The following is a 27,197-nucleotide window of genomic DNA, read 5'->3' as shown; positions in this document are numbered from 1 at the left end:
TTTTTTTTTTTCTTTTTTTTTCTTGTACCTACTTTTTTTTTTCTTGTTCGAGACATCCTTTCAGCGAGATGATCGAGAGAAGCTCACACGAGGACACGACGGTACCCGGTCAACTCAGTCAGGAGGGTGACATAGTCAGACAGAGAGGGACACGAAGGCTAAGAAGGCAGCTGCCCAGTGAACCAAAAAAGAAAAACAAAAAAGCCCCAATGGAGAGTGTCGAGAAGGAGTCTCGGAGCAGCAACAATGACGGTTTTGGTGGATCTGCTAGCCACGGAGAAGTGGATGACAAGAGAGCATTATTTATGACACACAGCTGGAGGCTGGTCTTCGGTACATCGATAAGTTCCAGTTTATACATGCTACACAGAATAGGAACTACGGTAAATGATCTGGTAGAGCCTGCGAGGATATGATTGCATATAGGAGACATGCTCCTTGAGGTCATTTAGGAAGACACGATGCAGTTACATAAGACCTTGCACGTAGAATAGGATCCATAAACGTATCAAGTTCCGAGTCATATACTAGATCATATTATCCACAATCATAAGACTCATATAGATACGAATATGGTGCATCTCATGCATCTTCCGATGGCTACTATCCTACAAAGTCCGGAGCATCTCACGGGTCGGATTTTGCTACCGAGATATTTGGGTGAGCCCCTTTACAGCTATATTATCAGCCAGAGAACACTTTTCCAGAGCTAGAGCTTTAGCGAGAAATCCGAGAGTTCTCGTAACCCAGCGCGCGTTCCTCAAGGAATGAGCATACAAGACTACAACGCTGCTTGATTAGAGGGGTGGGTTAATCTGCCTATTTATTATGCTGATGATTCGGATATCTACTAGAAGCATCGCCACTCGACCCAAGAGTGCTTTAAAAGTATGTAATTGATTGCATCTTCAGTTGAAAATATTTTATATTATTTATTTCATGATTTGTATCATTTCAAAGAAATAAGATGCAGCAACTAGCTTAAATCGGAATCATAGAAATATAAAAAAAAATCCAAAAGATATCAAGAAAACATCAAAAAAAAATCAAATTATACTTAAATTTGTAGAAAAAGTTTGAAGAGAGAGAAAACTCTCAAAAAATTACAAAAAAGTTTGAAAATAATTGCCGAACCGAACAAACCGGTTCGGTACTGGTACCGAACTGGTTCCGGCGCCGATCGGTATCAGTACCGGTTCGGCGATCCTTAAGGAGAAGCCTTTGTTATTTTATTATTTTTTTTAAAGAAAGAAATATGCTAAGAAAGATGATCCCAAAACTTTGAAGTAAGACTTAATGGTTATGGCCATGGTTATTGAAACATGTTAACAGAAAAGCAATACTTCATTATTCAGGCCATGATGCAGTAGATTTACCCCAAACAGATAGTCGCTAGAATAATTTAACCAGATGTCTGTTGTCCATCTGAATGTGTTACATATACTGTATCACTTTCACAGGGCTGAAAAAGGCCTTGTGAATCAGACCAAAATACATACATATGCACCTAAATCTTAACAAATTGAACAAACTCGAGCAAAGGTAAGCAACCATACATACCTCTTGGTACAAATAAAAGAATTGCCTAAAACTCTGCAAAATCAACCCAAGTAATAAGTGGCGGCCATGAACATACAGCAAGCTGCTTTAACGGAGTTTACTGACCCAATCTCAATCCAAACATAACAGCATGACAAAATAGAAACTTTGAGAGCTGGAAACAGCAGCATGTCCATAGATACATTCTCAAAAGAGATCCACCTTCTTTTTGTGCATGTCTTGCTTCCACTTGGGCTGCTGGTAGAATGCTTCTCTTGTCATCCCAAAAACAGTCTGGAACTCATCATCAGACAGATAAGACTACACAAAAAAAAGGAGAGGATCAACAGATGAGCATAAATGGAGCACATTCTCTTGAGAAATTGTTAGCAAAATCTAGGATAATAAGCTTCTAGATTTTAGAGAAACTTTAGAGCATGAACCTCTCTTCGTTTGTAATCAATTCCTCTAACAGGGTTTCTGGACTTGGATTTTAGTCGTTCATAACTGAATATACGTTCACCTCCGTCATCTACTGGTGAATCCTCTTTCAACTCAGAATCAACTCCATTATCCTCTGATTCTCTTTCCTCCATGCCTTCTGCTGAAATTTCTAGGGGATCCCCCATCTCAGAGCTCGCACCATCAGTATTCTCGCTATCTGCAATCAATTGAAGGTAAAATTTTATTATCCACTAAATAATTTTACTATGGTAAAGATAAGATCCATTTGTAATTCGCATGTACAAGGTGTGATATCATTAGCATAAAAATGATATATTTCTGCTATACTCTCATGGGATCCAACCAACATCACCATGACCTGCAAACGTTAGGTCTAAAATTCTCATGGAGGTTCATGTGATATTAATGCAATTGGTGCATTCTTTTGTGCTTTAAAGAGAATTGGTAGAATGTGATGACTATAATGAGTTCATTTTAAAAAAGATTTTTTTATAAAGAACTCTACAACTCTAGTTCACCAATCAACTGATCATACATGAAATATATCATATTTCCAAACCAACACATACCAACAGGAGTGAATGTAAATTCAGATTTGCCCTGGACCCTACCAAAAATAGACTATTACCCAGTCAAATATATAAAACCATGGGGGAATCTTGAACCTCAAAATTGAAAAGCAATCAAACAGAACAAAGCCAACACAGTCAAAAAAGGCCTTTGCAGTCAGTAACATTCTCCCTAAGGAGTCCCATCCACCCTATAACATTTGCTTCACACTACAATTGGTAATACTAACCAGAGCTCAATCATAATTGTATTTCCAGTTGATTCATCCAGAATATTAATATTCTCAAATGCAGCAAAAGAAAAATAAGAAAGGAGATAAATCTTTTTCATCTATAATCAATAATACCGTTAATACTGACCGTTCTAAGCACTTATATGTCCTAGATATTCAGAAAGCTTCATTTCCTTGCTTGATAACCAGTACTTTCAGGTTTACACAACTAAGATACAGACCATGAAATTAGACCTAATAATATCATGAAGCCACTTTGAGTGCACCCAATTTTAATTATTCAGAAAGTCTTAAATTAAAACCTACACCAGCTCTGACTTGCAGCATCCAATTCCAGACCTTAGACCCAAGGTCAATTTAGGTCTGGTCCAGGTCATGGTTGATTAAGATCAAAACATTCATTCAAGGTCCTTCACACAAGGAACCCACAGTTCTGAGATCATACATTATGTAAATAAATAAATTAAAATATGCTTGTCTTTCACTGTATCCAAGAGTAGGCCGCACTATGGAGAAAGCAGTGCAGTCACTATGATTATAGACAAAACTTTGCTCCAACTATTTTTTGGGGGTGTTTTGCCAGGTAACCTGCATATGTTAACCCATACACAAGTGTAAAATGTAATTGGGTCCTTTGATTCAACTGGGGGAAGAAGCACTGCTTCCATGGATATCATAATTGGGCATCCAAACATCCCTCCATCTTAAAGGAAAACAACTTGATATGTAAACTTGTTTTACTAACTCAAAGAGCAACAAATCAAGTTATAGAAAACAAAAACAAAAATAAAGACACTCTACCAGCAACAGGATGTTCTGGTGAAGGGCTTCTGCTCCTGAATTGATTAGCAGTGCCTTCAGATTGTGCCACCTTCTGTTCAGCAGTTAGAACAGTTGATAGTGCGGCAACGGCAGCTGCTCTCTGTGATCCCTGTCTTGGATGAGATGATGGCTTTGGAGCTGCAACTTTGGGCACAGAAGAAGGATTGAAGGCGGAAGATAAGGCTGCTAATGCAGATGCCCTTTGTGTAGGTCCACCATGATTTGGAGTATTGGATCTTGCACTTGACTGCTGGAGCACAGAAGAAGGATTGAAGGCGGAAGATAAGGCTGCTAATGCAGATGCCCTTTGTGTAGCTCCACCATGATTTGGAGTATTGGATCTCGCACTTGACTGCAGGATATCATTAACAGTAAATTATGATAATTTAATAAAGATAACATCTAGTAATATCTACTCACAAGGTCTCAGTATATTCCCACTAATATTTGTTGGGTGACAAGGGGCGTAAACATCCTAAATGAGCACGAAAATTTTGTGAAAACATATTTAAGAAAGAAAATGACAAGTGCATCAGCTAGATATGGAAACAATTGAATAATCAATCGCAAAGAGCTTATCTAATGGCCAACTACAAACTCTTACCATTTTGCACTTTGCTATGAATGCACTATGTATCATGTTATGCAGTTCCCAACGAGCATCTTAATGGTAAATTATTGACTGTTAGTTAGGCTGCATGTAGAGGTTTTGTTGATGTTATACTTTACCTAAATTTGAGAAATTCAGAGTTTTGAAAATTGAGATTTTTCAGAAGATGTTTATGGAATTCCATTTCAACTAAATGCCCAGTATAATCAGATCATAACTGGTTAGTTTGAAAGATACATAAAATCATGAAATATCATGATTTTTGTAAAACATGCAGACATACCTTTACACGACTCAGAAAAGCATGTACTTCAGCTCAAACTTTCGAATGAAAATGTTAGATATAGAAGTTTACAGTAAAATATAGGTAAGTATATGAACGTCAGCTTCACGGAAAACATATATGGAGATGAAGGCTGTAGTTACATCATAATCTGAAGATTCTCCAAAAATATCATTCCTTACTTTTGATCGATCACATAAGAATAAACAGAACATTTATGCTGTCTTCAATAGGTCCAAATGAAGATCAAATAGACATGTTTTTTTAGAAATGTACTTGTCAAGCACCATTAAAGCAGACCAAAGCTTTAATGAGCAATTACAGGATTATTGCAAAAATAGAAATGTTGAGGAAAGGGCATGAAATAACAAGTTGAATATAGTAAACATGAGGACATTTCGCTGATCTATGGTAAAACCGAAGAAAAATATATTAGACAAAGCTGACATATCTAAATAAGGATAAAAATGATAAATTTTTTTGAAATGACTCATGCTGGATACAGGCTAGATATGATTACAGGGACCAGCATGGGCAAAAAAAAATTAAAGAAAATTGTTTGAGATGCATACGGTAGGAAAATGAAACTGGTGCATAAACGATTTGGATCTCAATAACATGAAACTTCTACTTAAGGTGCCACACTGAATTCTAAAACTGAATAGAATCTTCCTCCCATACTTTCTTAGCCCTTATATTTTTTTTGAGAGATTCATTACCCAACACCCGCACTCATAACACTTTAGTCAGCTAATTAGGACTTACGGGAGTTAATAATAGACTGACAAATTAAGATTTCAGTACAAGCATAGAGATTTGAGAAAGGGATTTGAAGTCGTCTTCCATCATAAGTCTGCTTTGCGAGAACAATGAAGTGGGTTCATAAAGCCAACCCCAATCAGATTGGAAAATTCTTGTTAAAGTCTTTTCGCCCGCCCAGTAAATAAAGGCACTTGCATTAGTCTTCAAATCAATAGACTATCTAGATTCACTTTCCGCTGATCTTTATGTAGAGGAAGGGCTTACTTATCGAGCCTCCTACCACTGCTTTGATCGCTGACGGGACAGAATCTGCGATTCGACTTGATGAATACTACTTGGCAAAATTCTTTTCTTTCTACCTATAGTAGACCCATGGATTCATCAGGCAACATGCGGATAGAAGACTGTTTAGCAGATCCAAACTTTCAGAAGGAAACAGACGCAGGTTCTACAAAATGTACAATTTTCACCTTTTTAAAATTTAAAGAAATGTTCAATATTATAGGGTCCACTTAGACTAAAGTTAAATTTCTTAGTAAGGTCTGCAAAATCGGTATTGAGAACCATAGCAGCATATTACTGATTCGGCACAGTACAGATGGCAAGATAAGCACCTCGTACCGACCCAGGCTCCCAACATTTGTTTCTCACCCCAAGCCATGGTATAGCTCAAAACTGGGTGCCATGGTCAGTATCAGGCAGTTCCATTTGATTCAGACTTGTATGGACTGGTTCAGCTCATATATCGAACCAAACATAGGAACTGTTCTGGTTCTGAACCATTACAATACGGTATGTCCCGGTATAGGTGGTTCAGGATGGTTTGGCAAACCATACTTCTTATTTCTTGTTTATGTAGATTCAAAATTAACTTGTGCTCCTACCAAGTGTCAATTGTCTCAAGGAATACAAGGTAGGCTCCACAGTTAAGTGATATAAATATTGTGGTCTCAAATACTGGTTAATAACGCTAGCCATAACTTAAGGTATAGGTGTTTTATATCACACACATGAGCTCAAAAACTGCTATGTCACATATAGTACATGTTCTGTATTGGGCATGTATCATCACATAGATAAAGGCACTATAAGTTGTTATTTATAGGTGCCACAACTAAACAAGCCCTGTTCTTCTCGCTCTGCCACTCTCAAGTGACACCCTACCTATCCTTTGCCTTCTACCAAGGTTCCCCCATTTAGGGTAAAGGTAGACAGCAACAAGCAGTTTGTAACCTCCTCACTTGTAATATCTAGCAGAGGATGGAATGGCAGTGAATTGCAGGCAGAGAAGAGGAAAAATTTTCCACATACACCAATCCTAAGCATTCTTTTTTAGTACTATTTCTATGCATCATTTTTTTTTTTAATTTTTCAATAAGGCATATGATCTTTGGGTCTTAAAATTTATTAAAGGGTTTTGTATCAGGGACTAGAGCTTTGGGTCAGGTTCAGGACAGCTTCATGCTTACTTTGAATCATATAAAATTTGTATTAAGAATTCAGGGTCACCTTGGCCTAGTCTCAACAATTTCCACTCGGATATGTAACGCTTTCTGGTCCAAGAAATGCTTGTTCTTTCTATGTGGTACATTCCAATTAATACTTGGTTAAAATGTTTTAATTTATGCCATGCTTGATAGACTAAATATCCTGAAGTCAATTATTGCAGTTTCATAACAACAAGCTTCTGCTTCCATAAATTGATGGGTATCAAGAAGAATAGATGGTATTGTGAAAAGCACCTAGATGGTATTAAGCCAGCTGCATAACCAACAGCCTGTTGTTTGCATCCAAAGAAATAATTGGAAAAAAAGACTTTTAAGTAAAGTTGGAGTAAATCTCGCATCGTCAAAAACATATGATAGTCAAAAATTTTAATGCTTCATAATATTGATGGCATCTCCAATGAACCCATGTCACATATAAACTCTGGTTGAATGACAAACTAATCAGGATGAAGTAAAACATTATTACAAAACTTTACATCTCTAATTGACTAATAGTGACTGTCAAGACAAACTTTTACCTCAGAAGCTTGAAAGGCAGTGCCAAATAACAGCGAGAGCTTCTTTTGAAAAGAATTTCCTTGAACCTGTTTTCCATTTTCCATTAATATACATAAGAATCATGGGAACTCTGCATGTCCCAGAGAACAGAAAAAAGACAACCATACCATATGCTCAAAATTAATAGGAAATGGATTGAGAAGAGTCTGATTAATGTGTGGCTTCATCATGCATTTCATATCCATTATGGGTATATGATGATATTAAACAACCTAGCTACATGCATAGATCAGTTGTTAAATGTTGAAAAGTTGCTTCCATGTAAATATACAGGGAAAAGCTTCAATTTCCCAGTTGATTCATGTTCCAATAAGATCTTCATGGAAGGAATTTGAATAATGTTTGTAACACACTAACAGCTCACTAGTTCAGAGATAGCATACTTAAAGTAGTTAAGACATGGCTTGCTGGTTCCAATCATGCCTCTGTCATGCTTCATTGCATTTAAAAAGAAGTTAGACACATGATGCTTCCGAACTTATCTAGGACAGCCAGAGGAGCTGCTAACGATGACAACATTGTTATATCTATGAGATCCTCATCTAAAAAATCATATCTATCATTTGTTCTACGGCCTAGAATGGTTGCTTTCAGATTGCATCAGCTAACACAGACATTAAAAATGAGTATTTCTGGTATTCATTCAGTAAATGATTCCCAAATTAAATGAAGGAAAGAAAATATGACAAAGAAGAAAAATGGATTACAATAATTTGCAAATGTGATGACACTGTCCTACTATTTTTCCTAACATACTATTGACCTAGACATAAGTCTTTGATATAATGAAATTAATTCTCGACCACAAAGCAAACTTAAGATTAATGATTTTTTTTTATATATAAATAAAAAAGGTGTTTGTTTTCCATATCCTGTTTTAGCCCGTTCAGGCAATGCCAGCTTGGTTAAAATGAACCCGTTTTATAACATCTAACATGGCATCTATGGAAATACCCTAAAGCCACATATACTATACAGTTTAGCTCATATGTAAGCTTAAATCTAAAATTACAGCCCTAAAATCTGTGGCAGCAATTAAATCTGAATGTGGGAAAACAGAATTAAATTCTAAACCTAAGGACAAATCTAACTAAGGACTCCAGTACGTTACCATACCGGTCATACCATATTGTATTTGTATGCCTCTTGATGCCATACTGGCACATAGTACTACATCTCACATTTGTTGTGCTAGCACCAACAGATGTGCCGGGTATCGGTACGGTACTTTACTTAGATGGATCTAGGTACTGGAATCAAGACTTTAACCCTTGCATCTAACTGAAAGCTACCAATTAACTCTACCTAAATTGTTGCCTTAACTGCCTTGTAAAGTTGTTTTGTTGTTCTCATCTTATAAAGAAACTAAACACGGGCATTTTATTGGACTAGAACTATTCCACTTAATAAGAGAAAAAAGGTCAAGGGAGAGAATGGAATAAACAAAGAAAGTAGATTATAGTGCAAGTCTAAGGAGAACTTAAAATACACATTCTTGAGTACTTCAAATTGAAGGCTAATGGTTTTCACTAATGCCCTTATTCATGTCTATTTACAACACTGAGGTCCAACATTTGACATCTGTTATATTACCAACCTAAATCTATTTTTAGAAGCAGATGTTGTTGCAGATTGCAATACTTTTCAATTTTCGAATTAATCGTAGCAAAATAAAGATAGTATCAATTGCATATGCAATTAAATAAACCCAAAGTATGTCGTACCGGTCCGAACCAGATGGTATAGGGCATACCATACTGGTTCGGTACCGGTATCTTGTAAAAGTGGCATACCATTACTGCACTGTACCGACACTGTGCTAGTGTGGCACCGATACAGAGTCCGGTGCCAAGACGACAAACCTTGAATAAATTTATTTATGGGGATGATACATTTTGAAGTAACTAAATTATCGACAATTTGAGGCTTAACGATAATTGATTTCAAGATCAGGTCAAAGAAAGCACCATGAGAATAAAAAGAATGTGAAAACCTAACTGACATCAATACATAACTTCATTATTTTTGATAACTTCATCTCAAATTTAACATTTGTTGAATCTTACAGCTGCGCAAATTGTGCTAACATTTAAATTTTTCTTGGAACAATTATAGGTGGGCGTCACCACTTGACCCCTTGCACCAACCTAAATTTACAAGAAGAATACAAAAAGTGCCATCTTATAGATGTTTTTTTCTCCGACTTCTTTTATACGTCCTGATGCATCTCGATAAATTCTTTGGTCATCAGAATCCTTAAAATCATAATCATCCAATAAAATATTTCTTAGAAGATAATCCTCAAGAGTCAAGACACATTACTTGGAAGATCCCCAGAAGTAGTCCCAGAAGACAATCCTCAGGAAACATAAACCCTAAAAGAAAACGCTCAGGTGACATAATCTTCATAACATCAACCACTGAATAATTTTCAAGAGAAACTTCTCAAAAGAACATTGTTCTTGGAAGGCGATGTCCAGGAGATTCTCAGAAGACCATACTGGAAAGGACATAATTCTTAGATCTCTGCAATTTAGCAAAAAGCAGCACACCTCTTCAATCTTCCATTCTTGCAACATTTCAAAACCTCTTTTAATCAGTCCACTTTTCAACAAAAAAAGAGAAAAAATCATGATGGTCATAAATGGGAAGGCATCATCCATTATCAAATTTTTCCGGAAACAAGAAAGTTTTGCAACTCGTTTTTTACTTCTAACTCCCTAAACTGTTACTGCAGATTGATCTGATTAAAAAAAAGAAAGAAAGGAGCTAGCAATGCCTATGATGATGGCAGCTAAAATAGTAATTCAATCATGATCATTAAATGAAAAGGCTCCATCCATTAGATTAATCAATTTATTTTGGACATAATAAAGTTTTCAATCTTTTTACTTCGAACTCCCTATACTGTTGCTGCAGATTGATCTATTTTCTAAAGGAGATAGAAATGCCCAAGATGAAGGCGATTAAAATAGTATCCCTAACATGAGCCCATCATCTTACAGAAAATTGTCTGAGGCCAGGTTTTTTACCCCAAATGGCCAAATTTCCTCAAGATGTCAAGTCATGTCTTTCTAAGCACACTCATCGTCATTCCATGCATCAGGCACATGATGCATGTGAGAGGAAGTGTATGTAATACTAGAGATAATTACCAAAGGATTTCCTTTTCTAGAGAAAAGGAAAATTGTATGAATCATGGTGATGCGGAGGTATTTTATTCAGCACATTCCTTTTTCTTTTTACGAGAATTCCTTTTTAAGAAAAAAACTGAATAAAAAATGGATAGATGTCATATCATGGGCAGACCTATTTTTCCTTTTATTAAGAGTTTCCCTGCAACCTTAGGCTTACCCTATTAGAGCCCATTTTTTGGCGGATTTTTGTTTGCTGCATGGATGAATACTGTTTGAATGTCACAGATGACTGGTATTAACTGAAAGTTTGCTTGAGGTGTATATTTTGATGAAAGAATGGATATATGCATGTGACTGTATCCTTAGTGGGTAGCCATGTGTGTGTGCCACTAGTTAAGATCATCCATTTACTTATCTAAGAAATCTTTAGTCAAAACAATGCTTTAGTATTTGCTTATGTTACCAAAATAAATGATCTAAAAAGTTCTCTATTTCAACATTGAAGTTACACATAAATGAACATTGAACCAAGAACAAGAAATGATATCCTAAGAGTGCAGAACATACAACTGCCTTTGTTCCATCCCAGGAAAAATATGTGGCAAAGAAACATGGCTCATTGCCTTCTGTAACTCTGTAGAGTGGCACATCTGGAGATAACCCTTCCAAGGCTGCTGCAAGCTCTATGTATTTCTGGAAAGTTTCTTTAATGAAGTTAAACAAAAGCAAACAGAATACTAACAGCACAAGAAAAAAGGAAGCTTCTTACCTGACCAATTTCAAAAGCCTTCTGCCTTTCCTTAGGATCCACAGACTGACCAACCCAAACAAAGACTTCTGCATGAGTGTCAAGTATCAATATGTCCTCAGTCAACAGATCATCTTGAGAGAAGTTGTATACTTCAGTAACCTGCAAGGATGATTGAGGGGATTCAATAAAAATATTATGACATCACATATTGAAACCATAGATAAGGCAAGTTATCTAACCTCTAATTTTCCTGAGGAATCATCATACATGCACGAGAAAAAAAGATGGCATCAGATTCAGGTAATTCAGATAGGGATAGGACAAGATAATGAGAGTCATATCATCATAATTAGTCAACAAGTTCTAGGACAAAGCTAACCTTTACTAAAGGAAAAGGTGTACAAGTGAGGATCTCTAACAGTATCCTGTATGACCTTTTTAGTGGTAAAGCTTTGCTTTCCACCAAGTGCAAACCAAAATGCAGAGCTCTCTGTACCTTCCTTGGCATGTTTCAGTGTAGCACCAGGCTGTAGCATTAACAACTCCATAAGTAGTTAAGAAATAACTTCCCATAGAATTCAAGTAAAATTGATTCTTCAAAATGTGAAATGCATCGCAGAAAACAATATAGTAACAAGCCTTATCATGTAAATTTATAAAAATAGGCCATTCATTTTTCTATGTAGATTATCTAGAAAGCAAATTTCACAATGCATACAATCTTTTGCAAATAAAGCCAATATAAGCTTAGAATCTTCTTCTTGATCATGCAATATATATGATCTTAAGTGCATATTATGTTTCCATTCTTTGTTGATATATGTTCTAATACAATATAAGGCCCTAATTTTTTTATCTATATAGATGATTCAAATAATTGTATACCTCTATAAAAATATTAAAAAAATCCTCCAAAACTTGTCTCTTCTCTGAAAACATATACATAATCTAGAATGTAGATTTTACATTTGGTTGATTGAGAAGAGGAAATACATGACAACAGAAAAAAAAAAAAATCTAGAGTATACCTTTAAAAATTCTGCAACTTTTGCAGCCCAATTTTGCTGCTCGAAGGTAGTGGAACTTCCATGCCATATGAAAACAGAATGTCCAGATTGCAATAGGAAACAGTCAGTGGAGCTTAGGGACGCTGCTACCTGAACCATAGATGTTAAATGGCATTGATGCTGACATCCACGTCAGAAAATACAACGGTAACATTCTTGGCTACAACATTTAAAACAGAAAATGGCAACTTTATTTGAGTAAACTGAGTTATCTTCATGCAAGAACATGATAATGCATGATTTGATGATTTGATCAATCTGGTTTTTTCTTTTTTGTTATAAAAAAAAACTCTACTTTTCTTCTCACGACTTAAAGTTCCGCAGGCATGGTTAATCTAAAATTTAGCTTGCTATACAATTCAAAATCATCGAGTACCAGAAACAAAAGTTAATCCTTCAATACTAATTTTGAACTCAGAGATCTGTACATCTTCAATAATGTGATCGGCTACTTATCCAAAACTGGAGGAAAATCAACAACCAAGACAAATGCCAAAAATAACAGCTCCAGGCTTATGCTAAAGCAAAATGTTTTTCAGTTTATAATCTGCATTGTTTTGTTCAATTAAGCACAGAAGGTTGTGGAAAAGCATCAGTGAACAAGTAAACAGGAATATAATAGAAAACTTATGCACATACCGCATCAACTTGTACAGCTTGATTATTGTGCACTGATGTACCAGACACTCGAATAAGTGCAATACCATCAGAAGTGTAAGTATCATCATTTCCATTCTTCTCAGAAATTAACTTTTTGTATCCAGAACTGATTCCGCCCTATAATAAAAGAAGCCAAGATTAGGAAAGATCAAGGTTTAAAGTACCAATACCTATATTGGTATCATACTGGAACAGTATGAACCAGTACAATACGGTATGGTACTAACACACAGCATGCCTCTTTGTGTCAGGACAGCAAAATGGTGGTGAAACACCATTTGTCAGCACATTACTAGTATGATCCTGTACTGGGTACCACTACCGTACCAATATGACCCAATACAGCTGGTACCAACCAGTGCATATCAATATCTAGATCCTTGAGACAGTTAATCAACACTCTCTCGTCTCTCGTCAATATCAGTATGCATTTTATAAGTTTGTTTTATTAATCCTGTGATTGTCAAGTCAACAAATAGTACCTTCAAGATAACCATAGGTTGAAAAAGTGCAATAAATTGGGGTGGTTCTTTCCCTTGAACAATGCGACCCTGCAAGATATCTTCTATGATAAGTAGTAATTCTACCCTAAGAAAACAACATTGCTTTGCTTCAAATGATAAGAGAACACAATACCTGAACAGGTCGCCCTTTCAAAGAGTTGCACATTGTATTAGCTAACCGATTGGCCATCACCCGATCATCCTGAAGTAATATTCAGAGATTATGAAGAATGAAAAACTTTTTAAAAATTGAAAAAGAGTTATTAGCCTCAAACTTTCGATATTCTCGTGATCTTCAATACAAGTTACATAGCATAAGATAAGGATCAATGAATGAACAGAAAGATGAAGAATATGATATGAAAAGTTTTTGTTTAAAATAAGTCGATAGATGTTTTCTGCAAACATGACACATTTAATGTCAACAAGAAAATTCCAGATTGATTAATGAATAACATGACAAATAATATACTTGCTAAAATATGGACACATAGCAACCTGTATAGATATACAGGTAGCCCTTTCAAGGAGTTGCAAATTGTATTAGCTAAGTGATTGGCCATCACCCAATCATCCTGAAGTAATATTCAGTGACTACAAAAAGTGAAACACTTTTAAAATATTTGAGAAAGAGTTATTAGTTTCAATATCCTCAAGATCTTAAAAGCAGGTTCAATAGCATAAGATAAGGATCAAAAAATGATCAAAAAGATGAAGAATATGACAAAAAAAGTTTTTGTTTAAGACAGGTCGATAGATGTTTTTTATAAATGTGAAACATTTAATGGTAACAAGAAAATTATAGATAGATTAATGGATACATGGCAAATAATATACTTGCCAAATATGGATACATGTATAGGATACAAAATATATAATAGTATGTATACAAAAAGACAAAATGGCCATAACAATAACCATCAAGTCTTGTCCCAGTTATCTAGGTCTGCTTCATAGATCCTTGACCAACCATACCTATGCACTACTACCTTCAGTGTTACTCCACCTGTCATCCATTGTCTTGAATCTTCCCCTGCTTGTCCTAACCCTTCAATACACATTGGCATGTTCCCTTCACCAAGGCCTCTTCCTCAAATAGGTGCAACTTTTATGCCTCTCCCTCTAGTGAAGTCATTCCTCATTTTATCCCTCCTAATTTTACAATACATCCATCTCGACATTCAAATCTCTGCCACAACCACCTTGCTCACTTGGGTCATCTTTATTGCCAACAAGCCGAACCATACACAATTGCAAGCCATTGTTGTCTAATAAATTTTCCATATTTCAATGGAGTTGTCAAGGCATCAACCAATCAATGTAGACCTGCAAACACTCTCTGCTTCATTCACCAAAAGGCAAGTTTTAAAACTTGGTTTTGGTTCAGTTTTGATCCCCTAGGTAGAGTTTTGGTTTCAGAAATTTTACTCATTTCAGAGTTTCGGTCAAAGAAAGTGATCCTGGTGCGGGCACCAGTACCAGACCACCTATCACTCGGGTCTACAGTCGCCGCAGGAGGATGGTCCAGCCATTTTTATTGTGGTTAGAGTGATTTTGTTTCATTTTGATGGCCTTTGGGCTTAGTTATGTATTTTTATCTTTGAGGGCCTTTGTGAGATTGGCTTCTTGGTAGGAAATTTTTTGTATTTTGGGTCTTGTATATATGTTGGACCCATAGTATGCTGAACCGGCCCGTATCGGCCTGTTCAGCACGTACTGTATTGGTCTGGCCCTGATCGGTACAATTTAGCTATGGAAAACGGTATACGGCCCGTACCAATAGAACCCAACCAGAGCCGAAGAAGAAGAGGAAAGAGTGAGCGGGGGAGGGAGGGAGAAGGAGAGGCCTCCGCCACCATCGGAGGGCTGGCGAAGGCTGCAACGGGGCGACGGAGCCCATGGGGGTGAGGTAGAGGCTGAGGCCGTGGAAAAAAAATTGGAATTTTTAAGTGAAGTCGGCAGGTGAATCGCCGACTTCACTTAAAAATTTTAAATTTTTTTCAGCGGGCTCCGCCACACCCCCGCGGGCTCGGCTGGCCCCCCGCGGCCCTCCGTTGGCGGCGGAGGCCTCTCCTTCTCCCTCCTTCCCCCGCTCACTCTCTCTTTCACCTCGTCTTCTCCGGCTCCGGCTCTCGATACGGGCCCGGTACCGAAATGGTACCAAGAACGATGAACCAGTCTGGTAGGCTACCGGTACGCCTACCGGTACCGGTTCGGAATACTTGGTTGGACCATATGTTTGTATGGGACATGCTATGAATGAAGAAATGGTTCTTCCTTTTTGAGCCCTGGTGTGAAGCCAAGAGCAAGAGCTAGGTGTGAAGCCTAATTCCCTTCCCCCCTCCCCCTTCCTCTTCTTTTTCCTTCTTCTCCCTCTTCCTTGCTGTCCGGCGTCAGATCCAAAAGTTAAAATTAAGAACAAGTGTCAAGAGAAGCTATTGTAATCATTGTAGTCACATATAACTTCATATTTCGTGATTATTGCTGAAGGAAGTGCACTAAAAGATGTTTAGCTATATCGACAAATTGAGTTGCATCCTGTATACATGCTATCATGAATTACATTTCAGGATGAATGAATATACAAGAAGCTTAGGAAGGAGATCTCTGTTTCAGTGCTCTTGTACTCATCTTTTCAAGCAGCATAAAGAAAGAACAAAAGGTTCTACAATATTTCTCAAGCAGATCAAGGACCATATGTGAAAAAATGTTTTCACTCCTCCAGGCTATGGAATTCTTCATCAAATCACTCTTTAGTTTGTTGCTTTACTACATAACCAAAATCTAATAACCTATTGAAAGCATATCTGAGGAAAGGTGAATAGATTATCAAACATGTGGGTAGTCAAGAAATTAAGGGCTTACCATGACAAGAATAATAATCATTTGACAGGGCATGATCAAGATGCGAGGCCCTCCTATATAGAGGTCATTTTAGAAGCTGCGATAGACAGATTTCAATTTTTAATATATAAGCGATGCAAATAGAGAGCCTATCATATTAGGGTTCTATAGCTAACTCACAGATCATCAAGGATATTATTGATCATTCTTTGATTCAAGGAGTCATCCCATCTTAATTGAAAAAGGAAATCTTAGTTATTGGCTGATATTTACCATTAAATTGTGGTTAGATTAAGTTTGCTTCACATACAGGGTATGAAGGTTTAAAGAGGTGGTTCTGGTGGAAGAGAATTTTGTAGAGAATATTATGACAAATTACATATAAGATGTTATTTTGATTAAGAAATAATATTTATTTTTGTATTTTCACAAGGGCCATTGATTGGTGCAATAGTGAAAGACCTGGGATGGGAATTGCAATGGTAGGTTCAAGTCCTAGGGAAGCCACTCTATGAAAAATGCCAACTGTTAGGTCTATCCCAGTCCGCTCCTCCCAGGACCCTGGATTGCTAGAACCATAATTGAGTAGTGGCCTCTTTTTATATATTTTTATATTTTAAAAAAGCTAAAAAGTTGATAGATCATTTCTACTAAATGAGATTATCTGAATCAAGTTTCGCCGCTCAGTATTGGAACCCTGCCGGCACCATCTTATTACAGTATTGGTATGCGGTACAATATGAGATGATGAGACGTATCGAGTGTCGGTATGGTACAGTATGTCCGATATGGTACATTTAGTATAGTCCAGTACTGATGGGTACGACGAACCTTGATTTGAACACTTCATAGAATCATCATCCTTTAAATTGTTGATGGCTTCACAAGCAACAATCTCAACATTAATAATCTGAAATGCCAATAGATCAGAACTTTGCAAATGTGTTTTCTCATCATATTTTGCATATATTACAATCTTAGTAACACTAAAAAGCATGGTTTACTGCACCCGTCAATACTAGTGTGTACCGACCCATACTATATTGTATCGGTACCGAACCGATATGCAGTATAAGAGACGTACCGAGTGTCATTACATCGAACTGGCCTCTGTATTAGATATGCTGACATAGTAACAAAATGGAACCAGCAAGGGGTTCAAGACCAAGATGGCGAACCTTTCTAAATAGTATATCAATTATTAGCATAAAAGCTCATTCTAAGCACATAATTACATATGGAATCATGTACCTGAACACTGTCCTTTCCCAGCCAACAAGCCAAAAAGTATTCCTCTTTCTTCTCGCTTGAATGATATGTATAAAGAACAATATAACAGTCTCCACTGTAGAATTTACCAACCTCTTCCTTAGGAATTGGGGTCTTGGCACTTCCATTGATTCGCCATACCTGAGATAATCATAATTATACTTCTGAAACAATACTTTTAATAAATTAAAACATATCCATTATATCCGTTCAAATGCAGATCATAACATACAACAAAAACTGTTAACAAACCTCAATTTTTCCAGCCCCTTGAAGCAACGGTGGGACTTCCTCATTAACAGGAGAACCTTTTGCCATGCCCTTCACATCAATACCCTGTTGCTTTAGCAAAGCTACCAAAACACCAGAGATTTTCTTAACTCAAGAAAAATATTCCAGTTACTGATAATCCAATTTAGCTCATATTTGAAGAATCAACAACTACCTGCTACCTTTCCTCTTCCATCCTCACCAACAGATGTTGCCGTTCCCATACCAATTGGCCAAGATTCAAAGTTGGACTTGAATGAATGTGTTTCAAAACCTTGTATGATTTGAGTTATGCGTGTCGCCTTTGGCCTATTTTGGTTAATGATAAATTCCTGAAGATTTGGGCCGGTAAGTACACTCACTGGAATGCTCACCAAGAAGTAAATGATGTCAGGTCCCTACCTCAGCAGCTTTGCTGGCAGCTTTTCTATCCTCAACTTGAGTTACCCGACCAACCCATACAAATACCTCAGCCCCACAATCCAGTAAATAGCATTTGTCATTCTCTAGCATGGCTTTGGAAAGTGCACTTTCTTCTAGCATCAACTGACCATCATTAATACTGCATGAAGGGGAAAAAATTCATGTCATCATGATGCATGAAAGTTGAAAGTTGAAACTAATTTTATCTTTTCATAGTAAAGTTAGGACTAGAATTTATATTTAAGTATTAAGAAATAACACTATTAGAGACATATAAACAACAATCTCTGCCAAATACAGCATTATGCAGTTGACGATTTAATGCTCCAAATATCCAATCATGAGCAATTTTCCTTTTTCTGTCAGCTGACTGGTCCTGGACAACACTGGAGAATGACTAGGATGATTTTGAAAATTTTGTAGTCTGGGTGTAGGCATATGAAATCAAGTGCACATTCCCAACCAATATTGAAGCTCTATCCAATATTTTCAGTTTTTCAATGAAAGGGTCAAGATAAAAGAAGTAGCATATCCTAGAAGTTTGCTTCAAAGTTACATCTAAGAATTTTTTTTTTTTTAAAAAAAAAATCAACCTGGACCATTGACAAAATGCTTTGGACAGCTGAATGGTAATATTTTAAGATATGTATATGTAAATCATATGTAAAATACACGCTGCCACTACAGTTCCTTCTGAAACAAAGACATTATTTATGATCTACTTTACACTCATAGACCAACCACTCCATTTCTAGGAGCCAAGTAACATTTGCTACGGCACATTAATGCAATCAAAGAATGTTCAGAAATGTGCTGAGAATTAAGTCACACTTTGAGGTAGATCATATTAAAATAGATCAAGGGGAAGCCTATGCAACTCAGTTTCTACAACTCTGATGTTTATCTCAGAATGGTTGCATGCATAATCAGGGCTACAGTGAACAATAATACCATGTTCCAGATATAACAGTTTCCTTTTACATGCATTACCATGCATTTAAATAGATACCTATAAAGCTTGCCAGGAGTAGATTCCAGAGTATGGTCATCCTCAGAAACAGTCTTCTTGCCAATTGGTGCAAAGCCGCCAAATAGCACCCAAAATTCACCTGAATCAGACTCTGCCTGGAGCTTTCCATCATCTGACATCATCCGAGTCAATTTATTGATAAATAAAAATACACATACAGGCACACATGCAAACATAGAAAGGTTTCCAAAAGGATGAGTAATCTCACCAATAATTGCGACATCACAAGTTCCTTCATGGTATTTGTCCTTGAGATGCTGTATTACTTCTAAAGCTTTAGCTCTTTCTTGAATATTAGAATTAGCACCATTGAATTGATATATTTTGTTTTCAGTGTCCAAGATAAACACATCATCATGGTTTAGTGAAGAGCGAGCAAATGGAACCTACACAACAAGTCATGAATCATCATTTCTCCGGACCACACCACTTTCAAATTCAATATTAAAAGTCATAAAGGTATAAGCCTCTACCTGCTTCAGTCTAACAACCCTTTTTCCTCTACAAATATAGAGACGCGTTTGAAAAGTTTCCTCTTCAGGCTTTTTGAATCCAGAAGCAACACCCCCCTCTAGTGGAATAATGCATGGTTTGAACAATGACAAAAACTTGTCAGATTCATGACCCTGGAGTTCCCTATGCTGAACTGCCCGGCTTCCAAGGACTGCATCAAGTTCAACAGTCTTGATAGCAGCAGTTCCAGCTTCATCCTAATATGATTCATAAGATAGATCAGTTAGAAATTATGTTGCAATAAGTTACTGCACATGATATTAATGAGTTTAAAGAAGCATACTTGGCTAGTGTCTTTTCCAAGCCAAAAGTGAATGTCATATAGATAGGCACCTCCTTTTCCAGCAGTTGTCTGCAGTAAATAATGCTTCCATTTAAGTGTAAAAGAACATATACATCAACTTTTATTTCCCCAAAGGTATCAAGAGTAGCACATGGCCATCTAAAAGAGTTGGCATAAGAAATCAGAAACAATTTTCATGTTCTGTCAATACAAAAAAAAAGCATGCAAACAAACCACAATGGAAAATATGAAGATTCTTTTCCCTTTTAAAAATAACACATTTGTCCATTGTGAGTTCCAATGAATTTATGAAGGTACAGAAAAACTTAGGCAGTAGTTGGCTGTTGAGAAAGTAAGAAAAGAGAATGAGGAGAATAATTTATTTCTTTTTCATTGCTTGGAAATATAAAGATAAATTAGAAAAGAAAAATGAGAACAAAATAATAGGCTAAAATTCTCTCCACGAACTTAACTTTTACTCCATTCTATGTAATGATGAATAAACTGAAAAAAGGAAATTGCATCATGAAAACACACAGATCCCCTAACTATGTTCTCCATCATTTTCTCAGTTCTGATGAAGAAGTGAAAATCCAAAATTTCTTTTCTTATCTTCTCCTTTTCTCTTCCACTGAAGTTTATTTACCTTTTTTTTCCATATTTGCGGGCAGCCAAACAGAGCTTCAAGGAACTCCATACAATTCCCTCCAACCAATGCTACACTTTTGTTTTATCAGAAATAACGATGATACCCACAGAAAAAGACCAGACATGATTATTTCTGCACTACAAACAAATTAAACAAATGCATATACATCAAAGATCCACCCTCTTCACGAGTTTCAATTTCAAAATTCCTCTAGTTCACCAGCTCCTTTAATCTGTTGCATCTCTCTACATGCCCCTAGGCATTCGACAATTTAATGAAGAAATTCAAGCATGGATGGAATGTGGTTTATGGAAAATTGTGCCAATAAATATGTTTTTGAATTGCTGTTAGCCTTTTGTCACTCCAGTTTATCAGGGTCCCTGGTTAAGCTAACTGGAGGCAGCAAATTACTAACTTTACCCTGGTTACTCTCAACCAAGGGCCCCATTGACTTCCCACACTCCCCCTTCCATACAAGCAAAACACCCTTTCCCCATCTAGGGTTTTGTTACCTCCCTTCATCCCCTGCCTATGTTATGGTCATCGATGACTTGCCTGCCAATGGATAGTGCCACTCAATCTTGTGGTGACACCCTCATTCCCATCATTTGCATCATCTACCATCGCCTATACCATCTACCGCCATCTCCCTATTGCCAACACTATCTTCAATCGACCTTGAGAGCCACAAGCCAGCAACTGAAAAACTTTGGTTATGTTAACTTCAACCTTTTCATGCTTAATTTTTATCAAAAAATTTGATTTTGTAAACTTGGTTGATTGGATCATTGATTTGGTTGAGAAGCCCCATCAGGTGTACAAGAGGGATGACAATGACCTAGTGATTAATAGGAAGATTTCACTAATAGAGGGGCTTTTAGGGACCACCTTAAAGCTCCCCACCCTAAATGGTCGTGACTTGTCAATACCTGTGGTAGAGATGGTGAGCCCAAGCTATGAGCTAGTGATAGCAAAGAAGAAAATGTTGACTTCTAAGCAGCCATACAGGAAAGGGTGCATTGAGGCTCACAGCAATACAATAGGAGGCATTTGACACATTTTGCGAAGTTAACTTGACAATAGTTGGGAATAAAATGTTATGTATCATATCCTATCTATAGCAAATTCTTTTATGAATTCTTTTGACAATGTATTTGTTTCTTCTCAATTCGATATGATCATTCATCACAGAATGTATTGTTTCTAATTGTAAAGTGGTGATAATTAACCATCTAAACTACTTACTAAAAATATCGGTGGTATTATAATTTGTGGAATGAAAATGACTCCACAGTAACTCTGCCTATGTTTTGTATGTAGCCAGTCCGAAGCCAAATAAAGGAGGGTTGCAGTTGGTGGATGACAGGCATAAAACTATAGTCACATCTTGTGAACATGAATCCATATAAGAAAAACATTTGGGCATTCCCTATTAGCGACACATTGCATCAGACTTCAGGTGGAGTGAAAAGTGAGCAAGGGTTAACTAAGACGTCCCTCATAAGCTATGCACTACATTGATACCCGGATAAGGTTGGAACTTGGAAGTAAGATAGGCGAGGATTCTCACAATTTAATGGTAGGTGTCAGTAAAGTTTGTCCAAGAAAGAAAGATACGATTAGTAACTTGGAATAGAGAGTCATTGATAAGAAACTTGATGGAACTAATATATGCAATGACTAGGAGGAGAGTTAATATAGATTGCCTACAAAAAACTAAGTGGATAGGAGAAAGTCAAAAGAAGTTGGTAAGATGAATTATAAACAAAAAATATAGAATGCTTTATAAACAACACAATACGGGTTATAAACTACTAGTTATGTTTTACGATACAAAATGCCGGGCGATTAGAAACAACAGGTGCACAAGATGAGTGTGGCTAAAATGAAAAATATTGAGATGGATATGCGGTAAGAAAATATATTATAAGAAATGAAGTCATTCGTAAAAAGATAGAGGTAGCAAAAATTAAGAAGATTAACACATTTTCATGGCTAATGGAAAAATTAAGCAGCTAAAAATATGATTTTTTGATTACCTGTAAAACAATGTAAGAGTCCCCTGAGTAGAATTTCCCATAATCAGATTTCGGCAAAGGAACAGGCTGGAAGTTCTCAATCCGCCAGATCTCTATCCCCCTATGTTAAAGTTAAGAAATTGCGTAGGATATTCAACAGCACGACCAGTTTAAATGCTTTACCATCACAATAGCTAGACCCTTTTCATGGAAAAAAAAATAGAAAACTGGAGGAAAAAACGTAAGGGCGTTAAATAAAATTTAACAAGAGGATACACTTTTTGGCCAACTCCCTGAAATGCAGGATCAAGATTTTTTGTAGATCCAGCCATAACGTAGTAACTTTCACTAATCCTTCTCAAAAATCCAATAGTAGAGAAGCTGCCTTCAAAGATAAAGTGGTGCTAGTAACATCAACAATTTACCAAAATACCAGCCACTGCAAGAAAAAAGAGACATTAAGGATATATAATTGGAGCATGTAGCCTAGTACACTGTAATCTGGTTTTATCAATCTAGCACTGCAATCCCTCAATAGCATATAATTACAACTAGCAGACATGTTATTTCTGAGAAATTAGAATGTGAGGTACCTTGTTAAAATAACATTAACTAAAGCCGAAGCGAAAAGCTAAATTAAGACTTGATGCTCCTCTTCTATCTTATTTTCATATGTTATACTTGAGTAGAGAGATCAAGCATGTCTCAGTGTCAATCTACATTGTATTTTGCCAAATGTAGATCTACCTCATCATATAATTAGTGTAAACAGGTGTTCATCAGCACTGATTCAAATGTTTCCCATATGGATGTAAAAGATACAATGATAGACTATGATGCAGGCTGATACCGGTGGGCAACATGATAGACAAACCCTTTTATGTTTACGTGTTATTTAAGTCAGTTCAGTTCTAAATTTTTTCCCTGATCAATGCCTTCAATACTTCAACAACTTCTGATCTTTGATTAAAAAAAAAATTGTCTAGTCCAATATAATGCTATATTAGCTTGTGCCTTGACTTCTTTCCATTGGTAGGCACACATGTTCAGAAACTATTTTATCCATGATTTGCATGAAATTTGGTACGGTCGATTATCCTCAGATTCTGGTAGGGTTTACAATCCTAAATTTACATGGATAGATTAAATCTCATCTGTAAGTGTAGAAAATGCATTTAATGCCTACTAAAACCGATAAAAACAGACTACTGAGACGGGGAAATGTTTTCTGTAGCTCATACTTATCATTCTAATTATGTATTTACTGACATGATGGTGCAATTTATGCTGTAATTTTCATAAACACCAGCCTCTGACCAGCCCAGGCAAAGTCCTTGTTCATAGGCAAATGTGTAGAAATAAAATGAATCAAGTAATTAAAGAAAAAATACATTAATGTGATCAATGTTATGCAGGATATAAACTCATGGTAGAATATAAATTTGGCTAGCATTCAACCTGAATGCCTGTTAAGAGTATGATGGATGAAAAAGAGACTCACAAACACTGCTTGCCCAATTGACTCCTCTAAAATAATAGGTTCCTTGGAGAGGAATGACAAAACTACTAACAAAATTGGATTTCTAAAATGGCACAACATGTGCATAGAGTGTTATTGATACTGGCTGGATATTGGCACAAGGTCACAGATTTTCTGAACACTTAAAAGAAGTAGGATCTGCTGACACAGTAAGCTATATTTTAGATGTGTTATACATATGCATATGCACATTATTGATTTAATATCAGTAAAGGAAGAGAATTAATTAAGGACCATACATTTCTTGTGGTAGAGTAACAACTAAAGGAAAAAAAACATATGAACGACAGTCATTCATCACGAAAAATGTAGCATACTTACCCCCTCTCCCCTAAAAAAAGGGTCCTATCCACACAGACACTAAGGGCGGGTTTGGTGTTGCTTTTGCTTTATAAGAAGAGAATGAAAAGACAGAAGCTAGGTTTTCTATCTTCTTCTAGAGTGCTTTTTCTGTTTGACTTTTCTTCTTCCAGAAGAACTTATCGTATATACTAACAAACATATTTTTCCCAGATGTGCTTTTTTGCTTTAAAAGTTGTAAAAGTACTATTTTAAGCAATGCCAAACATGTCCCAAGTCAAGGACTTTACACCCTGATATTATGTTCGGTCTACATGCTTTAGTAATCTAGTAGACTAGCCTAGCTTACAATGCAGTCTAGCATAGCCTGAATTTCCAAATAGCAAATTGCTGTTCTTCAATTATTTGAAAATGGAACAACAGAAACGTTACTAATCTGATGTTGTAGCTCATGCTTCCAAAATTAATCTTTGAAATGACTTAAAATCATGGAACATAACTCGGAGCAATTTCATTTATAATCTAATCAACTGCAGAAAAAAGGATAATGCATTCTAATGTACAACGAGTTCTTCAAACTTGGTACAAGAATGCAATTTGATGAATTAAATGATATAATAGAAGCAAGGAATTATGCAGTACTTAGGCATGCAAAACACGATGATATGATCAATATGTGCATGTCGAAATGCCAGAAATGACTTATCAGACTGCCCTAAAGATTATTCAGGAGCTTAACAGAAACACTGTGCACTAGGCTTTCTTGGAAACTGCTGACTACATAGGGATCCTAAATTAAAGAATGAAACATGCACATGAAGTACATCCTAATGGAACAGGTCATGTATGAGTTAAAAGATGGTTTCTCTCATAAGAGGTGGATGAAGGTAATTTAAAAATGGGGGATCTTATATACCACCTATGGATGATGGAGATAATTTAATAACACGATGATATTTTGTGACTTTTAAAGGCTCACAAGGAAAAGTAAACTACCACAGAATGGGCAAGTAATTTCTTCAACACCACATATATACCCTGATCTCGAAATCCAGACTATAAAAGTGAAAGTACTAGAGAGAGTGAGAAAGCATAGCTTCCTCTTGTGCCAATATAATGTATTAATAGCATATCAGATTTTCATAACATAATTCTTCTATGCCATCCTTAAAAGTTGTAGAAAAATATAATAATGCAATGATCACTCTTTAGAATTTTCAAATCCTCAACACATCAGATATCCATCTCCCAAAACTGTCTGTTGGATCGAAGAGATAGAACCCAATCTATCGAAGATAAAGCAGAGAAGAAACTCTCCCAAGAAGAGAACCGGATCGCGTATTTTAATTCTCCACACCCTTCCTTGAAGAATCCAATAAAAGAACCACGTATCTCAAGTCCAAGATGCCGCCTTTTTCTGAATCCAAATCAAATTTCTACCACTAATTCGCATCATATGTAGCATAATTCAGTCGGGATCATCAAACAAAACCAATAATCTACACAAAATTCCAAAAACCCACAGCAGATCCAAACAGTAAATATGGCGAAGAAATTAAAGAAGATAAAACATCCAATTCTACATCTAATCAACATAAAATTAAATCAAACAAACACTTCGATTAGCCGAAAGCAGGAATCGAAGGATTTAATACCCAAATTAGAATTATCACATGCAACAACATCTGGGATCTGAAAGAGAAAGAATACACAGTATCTGATCCAGAAGAGATACGACGATTGGGCACGAGAATTAATTGATTTATGGAAAAATCGAAAAAGGACCAGTAGATGGAATTGATGGAGAATTTTATGATAAGGTGATCAGTACCTAAGAAGAAGCGACGTCGGAGATTGATGGATGCGGAAGAAAGGCGGTGTGAATGGGAGAAGGAAAGGGGGAACAGAGAGAGAGAATGGTGGCAAAAGGGGCGATACTTAAAGCGAAATGATGATTGCTTTGTTTCGCCCCGCCTTCCGTCCTTCCATTTTTTCGCCTTTCCATAATTTCTTTTTTTCTTAAGATTTTACTATAACGGCTCCAACAAAAGAAAAAGAAAGAAAAAAAAAACGAAAAATAAGAAGTAAAAAAAAAAAAAAAAGAGGAGTCGAGAAGGGAGGAAAAGATCCGGTCAGCGTCGGACCCACACAGACCGACCGTTGGATTAGACTCCTCGGGAAGGACGTGATCGGGGAATTGGCTCATGGTTTAAAAGTAACTGCCGTTATAACGGCTTCTGAAAGGGGCCCGTTTTTTCCTTTCCATTTTTTTTTCCTCCTTATGATTGTTCCAAAGGAGCCTTTTTATATCCTACTTCTTTGAGTCTTTTTACAACTTCTTTTAGAGTCAGACAAGGCAGTGTATATACATTGCATGGATAGCAAGGCTGCAAAAAGCTCGCAAGAAAAGCTGAGCATATGAGAAATTTTTTTTTCTTTAATGGCCAAAAATTGATTTTTTGCAATGGCCAAAGGTGTTTTCGATCTTAGATGAAGGCCATGTAAAGCTGATCTAAAAAAAAATTCTTGTTATCTACGGTAAGTAGTAAGATAATAATAAATATTAACTACCATATGATCATTTTTCCTAA

The 27,197-nt window shown here is 36.5% G+C and overlaps 1 protein-coding gene across 2 annotated transcripts; it reads right to left on the bottom strand.

Moving 5' to 3' along the window:
- Nucleotides 1-1,371: 1,371 nt before the first annotated feature.
- On the bottom strand, nucleotides 1,372-26,692 carry LOC103707984 (villin-3-like). Of its 2 annotated transcripts, none has more exons than XM_008792721.5 (23): nucleotides 26,438-26,692; nucleotides 23,043-23,205; nucleotides 22,788-22,887; nucleotides 20,100-20,168; nucleotides 19,777-20,013; nucleotides 19,512-19,689; nucleotides 19,283-19,415; nucleotides 18,253-18,412; nucleotides 18,026-18,182; nucleotides 17,833-17,933; nucleotides 17,563-17,721; nucleotides 13,601-13,669; nucleotides 13,447-13,515; nucleotides 12,944-13,081; nucleotides 12,266-12,394; nucleotides 11,617-11,764; nucleotides 11,477-11,487; nucleotides 11,256-11,396; nucleotides 11,054-11,179; nucleotides 7,310-7,375; nucleotides 3,608-3,980; nucleotides 1,983-2,200; nucleotides 1,372-1,860 (listed from the first exon to the last, which is right to left on the bottom strand). In XM_008792721.5, exons 2-23 carry the CDS (start codon nucleotides 23,096-23,098, stop codon nucleotides 1,747-1,749), a joined length of 2,952 nt encoding a protein of 983 aa, XP_008790943.1. In that variant the 5' UTR covers nucleotides 23,099-23,205; nucleotides 26,438-26,692; the 3' UTR covers nucleotides 1,372-1,746. The 2 variants fall into 2 exon arrangements, with proteins under 2 accessions (XP_008790943.1, XP_008790944.1); XM_008792722.5 differs by lacking the exon at nucleotides 26,438-26,692 and adding an exon at nucleotides 26,262-26,435.
- Between the last annotated feature and the right edge of the window lie 505 nt (nucleotides 26,693-27,197).

Source organism: Phoenix dactylifera, chromosome 8 (genome assembly GCF_051530095.1).
Source record: "Phoenix dactylifera cultivar Ajwa chromosome 8, Ajwa_hap1_PhDact_Kaust_v1.1, whole genome shotgun sequence".
Classification (NCBI taxonomy): Eukaryota; Viridiplantae; Streptophyta; class Magnoliopsida; order Arecales; family Arecaceae; genus Phoenix; species Phoenix dactylifera.
The sequence above is the reverse complement of the archived record's forward strand: the minus strand, read 5'-3'. Positions and strand labels throughout refer to the sequence as shown.